Source organism: Seriola aureovittata, chromosome 17, assembly GCF_021018895.1.
Source record: "Seriola aureovittata isolate HTS-2021-v1 ecotype China chromosome 17, ASM2101889v1, whole genome shotgun sequence".
NCBI classification, from domain to species: domain Eukaryota; kingdom Metazoa; phylum Chordata; class Actinopteri; order Carangiformes; family Carangidae; genus Seriola; species Seriola aureovittata.
In genome coordinates, this window is record NC_079380.1 from 1,355,589 (window position 1) to 1,369,276 (window position 13,688).

Below are 13,688 nucleotides of genomic sequence, written 5' to 3' on the forward strand. Positions count from 1 at the left end.
ATCTTAAGTCAAAGGTTAGCCACCCTCGCTATCTGGACTACTGACATTTCAGCAAAGCTTTAAAAAATAATGTTATTACCTCAGTTCATGTCTGACGCACCTTGAGGTGTCTTCATATTTGTGCTTTTCTTCCCAGTGATTTTGTAGCTGCAGGGCTTCTCTCCCGACCACAATACACACTCACTTTTTCTCTCTCAGTGATATTAGATTTGAAAAAAGGTCTGTTCAACCCCCATCATGTTCTTTTCCTGTCGCCATAAGTTTTCTGTAGCATTAAAGGTCGTAGTTAGGTCCGTGCTACCACTGTCGGCCATCTGGGAAGATGATTCGGGTGCACGGGGGGGACAAATGTGCAGCTCAGCCAATAACAGATACACATTTACGTTATGACATTGACTGAAAATTTAATTCTGTGTTCTGTTTTTTGTGAATGAAAATCGAGATTTTGTTATAGTTTTCATTTTGTAACTCCATTTTAATCAGCTGTTTTTTTTTTGTATCTTCATCATACGAAAAAAAAAGTGGTTGATTAATATATATAGTCATAATTTTCATTGATGAATTAATGAATGCTATTCTAATCTCTGTAAAGAACCATTTACCCTAATCCCAAACTACTCAAGTGACAGACTGTGAAATATGCTGTTGATCCCGCTGTCCAGGGGAGAGACCTATTTCAAAATGATCCATATATGACAAACTGTAACATCACCCTCCCTTGATTTGCCTTGAGTGCTCTACATATTGGACAGAGAAACAACAGCACTGTGGCCCTCTGAGGCTGAATCTAATAAGGTTGAATCCCGTCTGTCATCAGCTCTGAGATTATTACGTCATCTATCAAACAATTGTTCCTCCTGAGGCATGACTACAAAATATCTTTAATGATGAGAGAACCTGAGGCTCAGCAAGAAATGTCATCCACTACCCAGTTAGAGTGTATTAAAAGCCAGCCTCCAGGTTCAGCAGCAGATGCTTCTATTCTCCTCAGTTCATCTCAGCAATCATTCTCTTCTCGCTTCATCTCGTAAAGGTTAAATACATAAATACCTACTTGTCATCCTAATTAACCGAAGCTTTTCCAAAGCTCACAGGGCTTCAGGAGCATGTGCTTCAAATATTTAGTGACATGTGAATGATTCACCTCGTAAACTGAAGCCCAGTGGTCCTGCTGAAATTTAAAATGCAGCTCGATGAGCTCCTGATAGCCACAAAAGAAGAGTGTCATGTTTTTACCCAAATGTCAGGATGACAGTCACAAGATGGACAGATCTCAGCTGGGGTTGGAGTCAGACCAGGGCATGGTGGGGAAACCATTAAGGGAGGCCAGGGAGGTGCAGACCAGAGAGAGCAGGGTGCTAGAGCAGAGGTGGGAGGAGGTGAAAACAAGAGCGGGAGGAGGTGAAGACAAGGGCAGGAGGAGGTGAAGGCAAGAGGAGGAGGAGGTGAAGACAAGAGTGGGAGGAGGTGAAGACAAGGGCAGGAGGTGGTGAAGGCAAGAGGAGGAGGAGGTGAAGACAAGAGGATGAGGAGGTGAAAAGAAGAGTGGGAGGAGGTGAAGACAAGAGTGGGAGGAGGTGAAGACAAGAGGAGGAGGAGGTGAAGACAAGAGGATGAGGAGGTGAAAAGAAGAGTGGGAGGAGGTGAAGACAAGAGTGGGAGGAGGTGAAGACAAGGGCAGGAGGTGGTGAAGGCAAGAGGAGGAGGAGGTGAAGACAAGAGTGGGAGGAGGTGAAGACAAGAGGAGGAGGAGGTGAAGGCAAGTGGAGGAGGTGGTGAAGGCAAGAGGAGGAGGAGGTGAAGAGAAGGGCAGGAGGAGGTGAAGACAAGAGGAGGAGGAGGTGAAGACAGCTGGAGGCCTGACTCCTGCTCACCTGACTGCACTCCCCAAAAGCACATATCCAGCAGCCAAGTAAGCAGGGTGATCATCAATGACCCCGGGTGGAGAAGGGGGGGCGGTACAGGGCTACAAAGGACAGGTTTCACTTGGGATGCATGCAGGTGGGATGGATATGCAGAGAGGGGAACAGCACAGGGATTAATGTCAGATGATGTGGCAGTTATAAAATCAGGATTTGACCACAGGTCTAGACATACACCAGGTTTAGACCTGGTCTTGTTGTATACAGTTTCTGGCCCAGACACTGCGGCCTTTCTACTCTGCAGTTTACACGAGTCTAAAGTCATCAATTTGACTCGAGTTTGACTCAAATCCAAGTCAAGTGACTTGAGACACACCTCTAGCTGTCACACCAGAGACCGGGGTTCACCTCCAGAGTCCTGTCCTGTCAAAAGTACGTTGGTTAAGATTAGGGAAAGATGGAGGTTTAGGTTAAATGCGAATAAACAGGTTGTGTCTGAAGTCACTGAGAACCTTTTCTGATTAAAACCAGACAAGGATCTATCCCTGATCTGAACCAGTGAGAGTCTCAATAGAACCATAGGACTGTTTAATAAAGCTGAAGTCACTTCACTGTCTGATATTTTCTGTATCAACATATTTTTTAACTTACCAAATAGGTAAATTAACATTTCCTCATTACATTAATCAAAAACATAATCCAGTCACAATTATGTTTCCTTCTAAACTTATTTTCTCAGTTTAGTTGTATATGTACATTATATTGTTGAATTGTACCCCATGTAACTTGCTGCTGGTCCTGAGGCCGACACAGTGTCTCTGCTTTGTTAAGTCCAGATTAAATCACATTTAGTCACATTTAGTCAAATTAGATCTCATTTAATGAGAACCATTCCAACTCAATATTTGTCCTTTGGGGAACTAATGCAAAGGGCTTAATTTAAATTGGAAACAATATTACATTCAAATAACTCTCATTATCATGTTAGCTGAGAGTTGAACAGTGAGTCACTCATTTCATCGAAACTGTAATTACACACATAAGCATTATGTAACCAATTCATCCAATCAGGCTGCGGCGACTTTCTTGCTTGATCTTACTTGATTTCACACACACACACACACACACACTCACACACACACACGTTTCCATTACTTCAAGGACATTTCACTGACTTACATTCATTTCCACTAAACCTAACCCACCACACAACCCTACAATTTAATGGTCTACATTACAGGAAGCTGTGTGAACTTGAGACACTGTTTATCCCAAAGGGAATGAGAGTCCCCACAATGTGTGTAAACAGAGTCATGTCCCCACAACATGAGTAATACAAGTACACACACAGGCTGCATGACCCTTGTTTTACCTATGTTTTGTCATTTTTTCAATAGTCCAGAGTGTCCATGTCCATGTCTGTAAATTCACTCATGTACTAACAAAAATACACACACACACACAAACACTCTTTCATTCTCTCTCTGTCTTATTATATCTCTCTCTCCCTCTGATAGATTTAGACGCTCAGTACTCACTAACACGGGCTCAGCGCGTCAGGGCGGCAATGTTCCCAGAGACTCTGGTGGAGGGAGAGGCAGCCATGCCAGTCCAATCAGATCCTTCACAGCAGAGCAACGTACAGCGATTGGCTGAGCCCTCGCAGCTGCTAAAGACAGCCATCGTCCACCTGATCAACTACCAGGATGATGCTGAGCTGGCTACCAGGGCGGTGCCGGAGCTAACCAAGCTGCTGGCAGACGAGGATCCGGTACAGTGACACGACTGAACCGGTATCACATTTTATACTCACTCACATGAACCAGTTTACAAATATCTGTTTCCTCGCATGTCTAGGTTGTGGTCAACAAGGCGGCCATGATAGTCAACCAGCTGACCCGAAAGGAGGCGAGTCGGCGGGTGCTTGTGCAGTCCCCGGCCATGGTGGGCGCTGTGGTGCGCGTCATGACAACAGCAGTTGACATGGAGACAGCCCGGTGCGCAGCCAGTGTGCTCCACAGCTTGTCACACCAGAGGGAGGGGCTGCTGGCCATATTTAAGTCTGGAGGGATCCCAGCACTTGTCCGTATGCTAAGGTAGAGATAATTAAACTAGTTTACATGAAGTTTTGGCCGCCTGGGGGCAGCAGAAACAAGTTGTAAACATGATCTTCACATATCGTGACTTTTCAACTTCAACAACACAGTAACAGAGCGTCATTGTCATTCATTTGTAGTTGAGTTTGTGTCCATCCAATGAGTGTAAACCCTCTGTCCCTGCAGCCCTGGTTTTGTCTCCATAAGCTCTGAGAAAAGTATCTGGCTCTTTAGCTGCTAACTGCTTCAGTGTGTTCCCCAGCTGCTCTCTGACTGTCCACTGAGCAGGTCGTGGAATGTGGCTTTCTAAAGCTTTTTTTCCCTGTTAAACATTGAGCTGAAACGCTGAGGGGAGCTGCAAATTCAGATAATAGTCTGGTTCATCACTACCATTGATCCTTTTCACACTCTTGTGTCACGATTAAGGTAAGGATGGACCCAAATGCAGACCAAACACAAGGGAGTAGGTGGAAAAATATATAATTTTACTTACAAAACACAAGGTAACACAAGGGACAGGAACATATGCCAGAAGCACAAGGAACACAGGGAATTTGAACAGGAATCAGAAGCACAGGTAACTTGAACAGGTAACACGGGGGACAAAAACAGACGAACTGACACAGACAAAGGGGAGCACAGAGACTAAATAGACTCAAGGGAGGCAAAGGTGATTGAACACCGGTGAAACACATTAGGGCGGGTGTCACAACTGAACTAAGACTTGAACCCAAATGCACGACTCCAAGACAAAGTACCAATCAACAATATTTTAATAACAAAGTAGCAACAGAAAATCACTCTAACAGAGGAATATATATTTAGTGTACCCAAATAAAAGAATCGCTCTTTCATGGAAAAACAACAAAAAATTCAGGACACAGAAAAAGACAAAGTATCAAAATAATGCACAGCAAGACCGTGGCAAAATGTAATATTGAATTCAAAACCTGGCATGGGACAACGTGGCTGGCGTGGTTCTCTGGCTACAAGACGAAGTGGCACAGGATAAAGGGAAACGCAGACTATATATACACACACACACACACACACACACACACACACACACAAGGTAACGGGAAACAGGTGGAAACAATCAGGGCGGGGCAGACAATCAGACCAGTGGGAAACACACAAGGGAAGGAGGAAGTTACCTGAAACGAGTTCGGTTAGAGTCAGGTTTTCAAAATAAAACAAGAAGTCACGAGACAGACAAAACTAAACATAACTTAAAGTCTCTTCATGGACATGACAGCGGGGCAGACAATGGGCCGGTGGATAGGAAAGAAAGTAACCGGGAAAAATGTAAGGAGCTTGGTATCACAGGGGCAGAGCAGAAGAGCATCAATTGATGTTCAGGGGCAAAACAGGGAAACTCGGGAGGACGGCCCAGAGGCCGTATGGACAGGCTGGGCAGTTCAGTGGGGAAACCTGGAGGTTGGGCAAACAGATGGAACCGTTCTGAAGGCTGACAGCAAAGACTGGGTCTCTGCAGAGGACGACGGCAAAGATGAGGGTGAGCAGGAGGCCTGCACCAGGAGGCCAGTGTTGCAGGCGTAGCCCCTCTGGAGGGTGACCAGGAGTTGACTGGGTTGGTGACTGGGGAGCAGGAGCAGGTGTCGACCGGACCGGCTACCGGAGATCATGAGCTGGTGTCAGCTGAATTGCTGACTGGGGATCAGGAATTGGAGTTGGCCAGACCGCTGACTACTAGAGGCGCATGAGTCTGCCGGGCCGCAAACTGGGAATCAGGAACAGGAGTCGGCCAGACCACTGACTCGGAAGCAGGAGACAGCTGGACCACAGATAGGACACGAAAAGCAGGAGTTGGCCAGACCACTGACTGGGAACCAAAATCAGGAGTCAGCTGGGTTACCAACAGGACACAATAAGCAGGATCCAGCCAAACCACTGACTGAGAACCAGAATCAGAAGTCAGCTGGGCTGCCAATGGGATACGAGGAGCAGCTGGTGGCCCGACTGCCAACAGAACATAAGGAGCAGGAGTCAGCCGGACCACTGACTCGGAAGCAGGACTCAGCTGGACCGCAGACAGGACACGGGGAGCAGGATTCGGCCAGACCGCAGACAGGACAAGAAGAGCAGGGGAGACATTGCCCAGAACCACCAACTGAGGAACAAGAGAGGCGTCTACCGGGACCCCCGACACTGAAAAAGCTGATGCGTCAGCCAGGATGGTAGACCCAGGAACTGAGTCAGGAGCAGATGAGACATCAACCAGGACCCCCAAAGCTGAAACAGCTGATGCGTCAGCCAGGGTGGTTGGTGAAGGCTCCTGGTCACTGGAGAGCAGAAGCTCTGGATAGTGGGGTAGTTGGGGCTTAGGCTGGAAGCTGGAGACCTGAGGCCGAGGCTCAGGCGGGAAGCTGGTGACCCAGGACTGGTAGCTGGAGTTCTGGGGCTGAGGCTGCTTGGGTAACCGGTGTCTCCGTGACCTGCGTTTCTTCCGAGGGGCTCCCACCCCTAGAAACCTCCCTGGAAAGGCTAGCCGGGTTCCCCAAAAAGGAGACGGCTCAGGGTCCTCCAGATTGGAATCAGATAAGGGAGTCAGCCAACGTGGTGAGAACACTGGCGACTAATGGGGGTGCTGCTGGCTGGGAGGATTGAGGCTTGTGCTGGTAGCTGGAAACCTGGGGCTGGTAGCGAGGAACCTGGGGCTGGGGCTGAGGCTGAGTTTTCCTGGTGGTGATGGGAGCCATGATGTCCTTGTCTTCTGTGGCCACCATGGAACCCCGGAAAAATAGCCAGATGAGTCGGGGCCTGATGACCGAAGGGGGGGTGGCTGGGAGGATTGAGGCTGACCGTGAAGCAACCTCAAATAAGCCATGAAGCTGGCATAGGCTGCTGGGTCCATATTTTGGTCAGTTTGTACTGTCACGATTAAGGTAAGGCTGGACTCAAATGCAGACCAAACACAAGGGAGTGGGTGGAAAAATATATCATTTTCCTTACAAAAACACAAGGTAACACAAGGAACATGAACAGATACCAAACGCATGAGGAACATAGGGAACTTGAACAGGAACCAGAAGCACGGGTAACTTGAGCAGGTAACACGGGACAATAACAAACGAACTGACTAATACAAAGGGGAGCACAGAGACTAAATAGACACAAGGGAGGCAAGGGTGATTGAACACAGGTGAAATACATTAGGGCGGGGCAGACAATGAACAAAGAAGGAAACAGGACAAAGACAGGAAGTCAAAACATCAAGAGACACACAAGGAACCTAATTACAAAATAAAATAGGAAATGACCAAACTCAAACATAATGTGTCCGCCATGGCAACCATGAAAACTCTTGCATTGTTTTAACATTTTCATTTGATATATTGTTGTATGAGTATCAGTTATAGACGTTTTAACCAAGTAACCAAAAATGAACTGTAAAAATATTCTGTTGTGAAATCAGTCTAGTCATGCCGCTGTGACACAATCGTTCTTCAACTGCAGCTTCAGGAGGATGTGGCCCCTGTAGTATCTGTGTTCCCACTCCACTGTATGTTAATTTCCTGTGTCCCTGCTACCTGCATTTGGTTCCCTGTAGTTTTTTCCTGGATACCTACCTGCCACCTTGTCATCTCATCTGCCTCAGTAAGTCTGCCTGTGCCTGCATTAGGGTCCACTGCTGCCTGTGCTGCTTCCATCCGCTGTAACACATTTATTGTTATCTCTTCTGCTGAAAAAAACAACTCCATAGTTTGTCTGGACAAGCAGGTTATCATGACCCATAGTTCCAGTTTACTGTTAGGTGACCTCTAGTGACCAATGTAATTATGATGGGAGCAAAGGAGGAAGTCAGAGGATGATGTAAATAGAAAGATAAAGTCTACGTTAGGAGGAGGTTGTGGTAGATAAATGAGTCGACATTTTTCCACAGGAGACCGCTGGTCATTTCCCTTTTAAACCGATAATCAGTGTTGTTTCTTTTATCCATGACCGTTCCACAACTTTAACCACATAATTATTATTGTAACTAAGACCAAGCAATCCAATACGCCTGCTATGATTAGTATCTGAGGGTAAGCTATTTTAGGTTGGAAGGCTTATGATAAAAAAATACATTCTCTCTGTAAACACACACTGTGAAATGAAGGGAGCTGAAATAAAAAAAAAAAAAAAACTTTTGTCAGGTGCTGAATTTTTGTTCAGCCTCCAATATAGCAGCTAGAGGTCATCTAAAAAGTGTAGCAGATGAGGCTAGGCTTCAATTTTAGCTCTAAATTAAAGGCCTTTGCAACCCCCAGGCAGGGCTGCCGAGTTAATCCCTTACACAGGGGCTTAACAGAGGAGAATAAATCATACTGCTAATTGATTTGGAGCTTAATTCACACAGAAAATGAAATGAAATTGAATAAGAAATTAGAACTTTAAGAGCTTCAAAGAGAGCAGCCAGGTTGGTGTGTGTGACTTGTGTTAATGCCATCAACCTTTTCTCCCTGTCTCTTTTCTCCTCCTCTGTTAACACACTCTCTTTCTTTGATTTCTTTTAGCAGGTTTGGGTGTGCTCTTCACCCTCAGCAACCTCCTGCACAATCAAGTCTTTTTACTTGTGTGTCTGCTCATGTCAGAACAAATTTTGGTTCAAAACTATTTTTGGAGGATCTTTTGGCTGGTCCTAACATCTTAAAGGGCTGTTCATTGGTTCAGTTGGGGTTAGACATTTATTTGTGATGGTTAACAAAGTGGCTCAGAAATGCATTATGTCAATGATTGTTCCCACAACTATAGAAAGACCAACATCAGGGGAGTCCCACTGGGTTGTTTCTGGTTGGAATATCTAAAACTCAAAAAAGCTTGTATTTTGTCAAACAATTATTGTTGAGGCGTTGAATTAACACTATTTTTAGTAAATTATTTTAATATGAATCATACGCAGGCTGAACCGGAATAACATGGCCGTCACTAGCTTTGCCCGCGCTTAACATTGTCTGACTAAGTGCTGCTTCTGTTTCCTAGCAACCTTGACAACACGTAATTATTTATTCATTTATTCTTACAAAAACCTGAGGTTTTAAGGCCGTTGGTTGTTGTACGGTTTGCTGTTGATCTAAGCTGAAACCCAATACTTACATTTAACAGTGTAATCCTCCGAGGGATGCGGCACAAGCTTAAGAGTCTACATGCTAACAGTTATGTGAGGCTGTACTTGGCTACAGTAACCCTAAATACTAGCATCAGCATGCTAACATGCTCATAATGGTAATGTTAATATGCTAATGTTTAGCAGGTATTTGATATATTCACTGTCTAAGTTGTCAGCTGACATTTACTAATTCACAGTAAACCCCAAGTACAGCTGAGGGTGATTGAAATGACATCAGTTTTGCAGGTATTCTAAAGTGCTGAGCAAATTTAAATTTTGACTTGATGATGGTACCAGGTGAAATTTTTACCAAAGTAATTACAATTCATCCTGAAGGAAACATGACTGTGCCAAATGCATACCAATCCATCCAGTAGTTCCTGAGCCTCAAATCAAAAATATGAGAGAGCATGAGAGGTGCAGTCAGAGGATCACCAAAGTTCTTAGGATTCCTCCTCTGGGGACCATAAATGTCTGCACAAAATGTCATGACAATCCATCAAATAGTTGCTGAGATATTTCAGTGTGAACACTCCTGTCATCCACTGAACTCCACAAGGCACCGGAGGAGAGGATTTCCAGAAATGGTTGGTACGCAGGAGACAATGAACACAAGGCAGACTGATCCAAGGGGAGAAGGCTGAGGTGAGGTCAGATGACTGGTAGAAGGTCATACACAAGAAAACTAACTGCAGTAGGAATAAAGTCTGGAACTCAACAAAGGACGAAGACGAACTGACACCAGTGGAAGAGAGAACGTATACTAAATACAACAGGAGAGGGGAGACAATGAGACAAAGGTGCAACACATCAGGGCAGGGCCAATAATCACAGTGGCGGAAAACACACAAAGACAGGAAGTGAAACTGAAACAAGAGTGAGAGTAAGTTTTCAAAATAAAACAGTGTATAAAAATGAAAGACATAACCAAAAATGAAAACTTTTTTTAAGAAACAGAGCTGGACATGACAACTCCAGCAAGTGGTGGACTAACCAATCAACTGACCAACTGAAAAACCATGATTGCCACCCCTAGAGCCCTACCGCTAGCTAAAGAAAGTTAACATTAACCCTCCGAATCTAAATTGTGCAGTGTATGACTTTTTTATTTAGAATTTAAAGAGCACATTTAAAAACAGCAAACAGCTGACCAAAGTGCTGTGCAACACCAAGGAAAACACAATCAACAACATCAACAGACAATGGACCAGTGCAACAAAAACAAGCAAGCTGATCCATTGAGGGCTTTGAAAAAAAAAAACAGTAGAATCTTAAAATCTATCCTAGAGTAAATTGGCAGCCAATGGAGATAGTCCAGGATAGGGGTCATGTGATCCCTCCCCTTGGAACCAGTCAGAAGCAGAGCTGCAGCGTTCTGGACCAGTTGCAGGTGAGACAAGGATGGCTGACTGATTCCAGAATACAGAGAGTTACAGTAGTCAAGCCTGGAGGATATAAGAGCATGGATGACTCTTTATGTCAGTAAATGCGAGGAAGGGTTTTATTTTGGTGATGGTATGAAGCTGAAAAGAGCTGGATTTTACTACTACCTTTACCTATTTGTCAAATTCGAAGGCAGAGTCAAAGATTATGCCAATGTTTTTGGTAAAGGGCTTAATGTAGATGGAAAGGTAACGAAGGTTATTGGTGATCGAGACAATGGAGTCCTTGGGGACCAAAAAGAACAACTTCAGATTTGTCAAGGTTCAACTGGAGATAGTTTAGAGCCATTCAGCCTCTTATATCCACAAGACACATGCCTTCCTGTTGTGACGATCCAAAAAAACATGAGTGAAAAGTGAGCAAAAGTAGGCAAGACTTTACAGGGTATAAAGACTGCACTGTCCTTTTTCTGGATGGTATAAATTGTATGTGTTCACAAACAGCTGGACTAGTAAGGAGGCTGATGATTAAGTTATAAGTCAAAAACATTGCTGATCCATAGTAATGTGTCAGTGGTTGCTTCACCAGATGCTGTGTTGTGAGCAAAGTGAGACCAACTACCAAAGCTTCTTCAGCCCATGTCTGACCGACTTGTGTAGATGAGACATGATGTCTGATAGTCAATAGTCAATAAAGGTTTAGAAATCTGTCTCTTCCTCTTTGTCTGTCTCACGTAGTTCACCAGTGGAATCAGTCTTATTTTACGCCATCACCACCCTCCACAACCTGCTGCTGCACCAAGAGGGGGCCAAGATGGCGGTGCGTCTCGCTGATGGCCTGCAGAGGATGGTTCCGTTACTGAAAAAGAGCAATCCCAAGTTCCTGGCCATCACCACTGACTGTCTGCAGCTCCTGTCCTATGGCAACCAGGAGAGCAAGGTGAGGAGAGGGGCTTAACACTGGGCAGGAGATACTTGTTGTGTCCTCTTATTTATTACACAACTACGCCTCCTGCTTCCTGTTTCTTGTCAGCTCATCATCCTAGCCAATGGAGGCCCAGAGGGTCTGGTGTTCATCATGAGGAACTACAACTATGAAAAGCTCCTGTGGACCACCAGCCGTGTCCTCAAAGTGCTGTCTGTCTGTCCCAGCAACAAGCCAGCCATCGTAGAGGCTGGTAAGTCAGCATCATTGGACATGAATGTAGAAGACTGAGTGTGGATGTTTGTGTAGTGTGTAAGTGTATTTCATTCTTTCTCCAGGTGGTATGCAAGCTTTGGGCCAACACCTTACAGGTTCAAGTCAGCGTCTGATCCAGAATTGTCTGTGGACCCTCCGCAACCTGTCAGACGCTGCAACCAAACAGGCACGTATGGCTTCACCCACTACTCCTGCAGAATGCTTTGATTGCTAAGACTAGTATTGCCATGTTTTTTTCAGGAGAAAAAAAGCTTTGAAGTTAATACACTGCAGTCTCACAGGTTCTTTACCTGCTCCTCTGTCGGGTCCAAGAGAGAATCAAGCAGCTGCTTTGACAGTATGGAGCATGGAGAGCGAGTGTGACAGGCAGCCAGCTCTGGAGAGCTGGCCAGCCGACTTCTTTTAACCTCCTATTGTGGATGGGACGCTTCCAGTAATTTAACTAGAAAAGCACTCAGAGACTACAGACCTCTGCCAAGGCCAATGTCAAGCAACATGCACCAGACTTCAGAGAAATTTTTTTTAAATGTAGTAAAGAATTTAGTGGGTTCTTCCCTGGTCTAGGCCCCATCACTGTAAACATGTTTAGCTTGTCTGGTGTAGCGCTGCTGGTGGGTGGTGTGCTGCTGTTCCCTGTAGCGTCCGTTATGCATTTCAGTCCTTACCACGTAGACCTGGTGTTAGTGCTCAGCTCCAACTCCACTTTGTTCCTGTATTTCCTTTTGTAGGCTTTAATTGTCTTCTGAGGGCTGCTGTGTTTCTGTGCATTCAAGTTGCCGGAGTTAAACACAGTAGTGTGTGTGTTGAGAGCTGCATGCACCTCACTGTTAATCCAGGGTTTTCGATAAGGGACAACATCCTGTATGCACTTCCTGATCAATCCACAGACTGAGTCCACATTCTCATCGATGCTGCTGTTGGTGGCAAGGAGGAACATTTTCCAGTCCACTTGATCAAAACAATCTTCTAGCATACAGACAGTGGGTACTTCCTGTTTCAGATTCTGTCTATAGGAAGGTAGGAGCAGAATGGAGAAGTAATTATAGAAGTTATAAAAGCTATTTGTAGAACGATTTTTTATGCCTCCAGGGAGGGGGGGGGGGGTTATCAATGACCCAGTGTTGTCTTTCGCTTGTTATGCAGTTAATATGTTGAAAGGTATTTAGTGTTCAGCTAACACTCTCTTCCGGTTGGCTTGTGGCCTCCAGGCGCACGGCAAGGTCTGTTTTGGCTTGAGGGGGAATGAAAGCAGCTGTTGTGATAACAGAGAATTCCCTCAGTAGACGATTATGAGGTGCTCCAGGTCAGGAAAACACAAGGATTTGATGGTGTGTGTATCCAAGGTAGCACCAAGATCATCGCCTTTGCTTTTCCCCGATACGGCCTGTGATCTCTTTTTGAAGTGCACGGAGAAATTGTCATGGTTTCCTTAAAGGACTCTTTGTGTTGGGACTTCTGTATTATGTTTGGAGTTTTTTTTAATCAGCTTGGTCATTGTCATTTCCTGTTTTATTTTGAAGTAGCTTCTTTGTGTGTCTCTTGTTGTTTTTACTTCTTGTCTTTGTCCTTTTTTCCTCCAGTTTGATTGTCTGCTCCGCCCTAATGTGTTTCACCTGTGTTCTATTGCCTTTGCCTCCCTTCTGTATTTAAGTCTCTGGCCCAATCCCAATGCCCCCCCCCCCCCCCCCCCTCCGTTTTACAGACTTACAGGAAAGTGTGCATGAAGGGCTCAAAATGTCTGCTGGAGAGCCCTCATGCCCTCGATGGTTTGACAGTGAGACAGCCCTCAAGGCTTCTTCCACTTGTGTCTGTCTTTCTGTCTGTCTGTCTGTTGTCACCATGATATCCTGTGGATCTGTAATTTTTCCTGTTGGCCTTCGTGTTTCCCCGTCATCGTGCTCCAGTGTTTTCTGAGTTCTGGTTTTTGTTCCTGCCTGTTTTTTTTTTGGTTTTTTTTTATTCTCAGTTTTGTAAGTTTCTGTTTTTGTTATTAAACATTATTTTTCAACTACCCCCTTTTTGGTTGTTTGCATTTTG

At 45.0% G+C, this 13,688-nt stretch overlaps 1 protein-coding gene across 1 annotated transcript in view; it reads left to right on the top strand.

Moving 5' to 3' along the window:
* The window catches only part of LOC130185153 (junction plakoglobin-like), a 146,288-nt gene that overhangs the window by 95,329 nt on the left and 37,271 nt on the right, over positions 1 to 13,688 (top strand). The window contains 5 exon segments of the mRNA XM_056401460.1: positions 3,380 to 3,633; positions 3,720 to 3,958; positions 11,189 to 11,390; positions 11,484 to 11,628; positions 11,714 to 11,817. Of these exon segments, the coding sequence (XP_056257435.1) occupies positions 3,380 to 3,633; positions 3,720 to 3,958; positions 11,189 to 11,390; positions 11,484 to 11,628; positions 11,714 to 11,817 (944 nt within the window).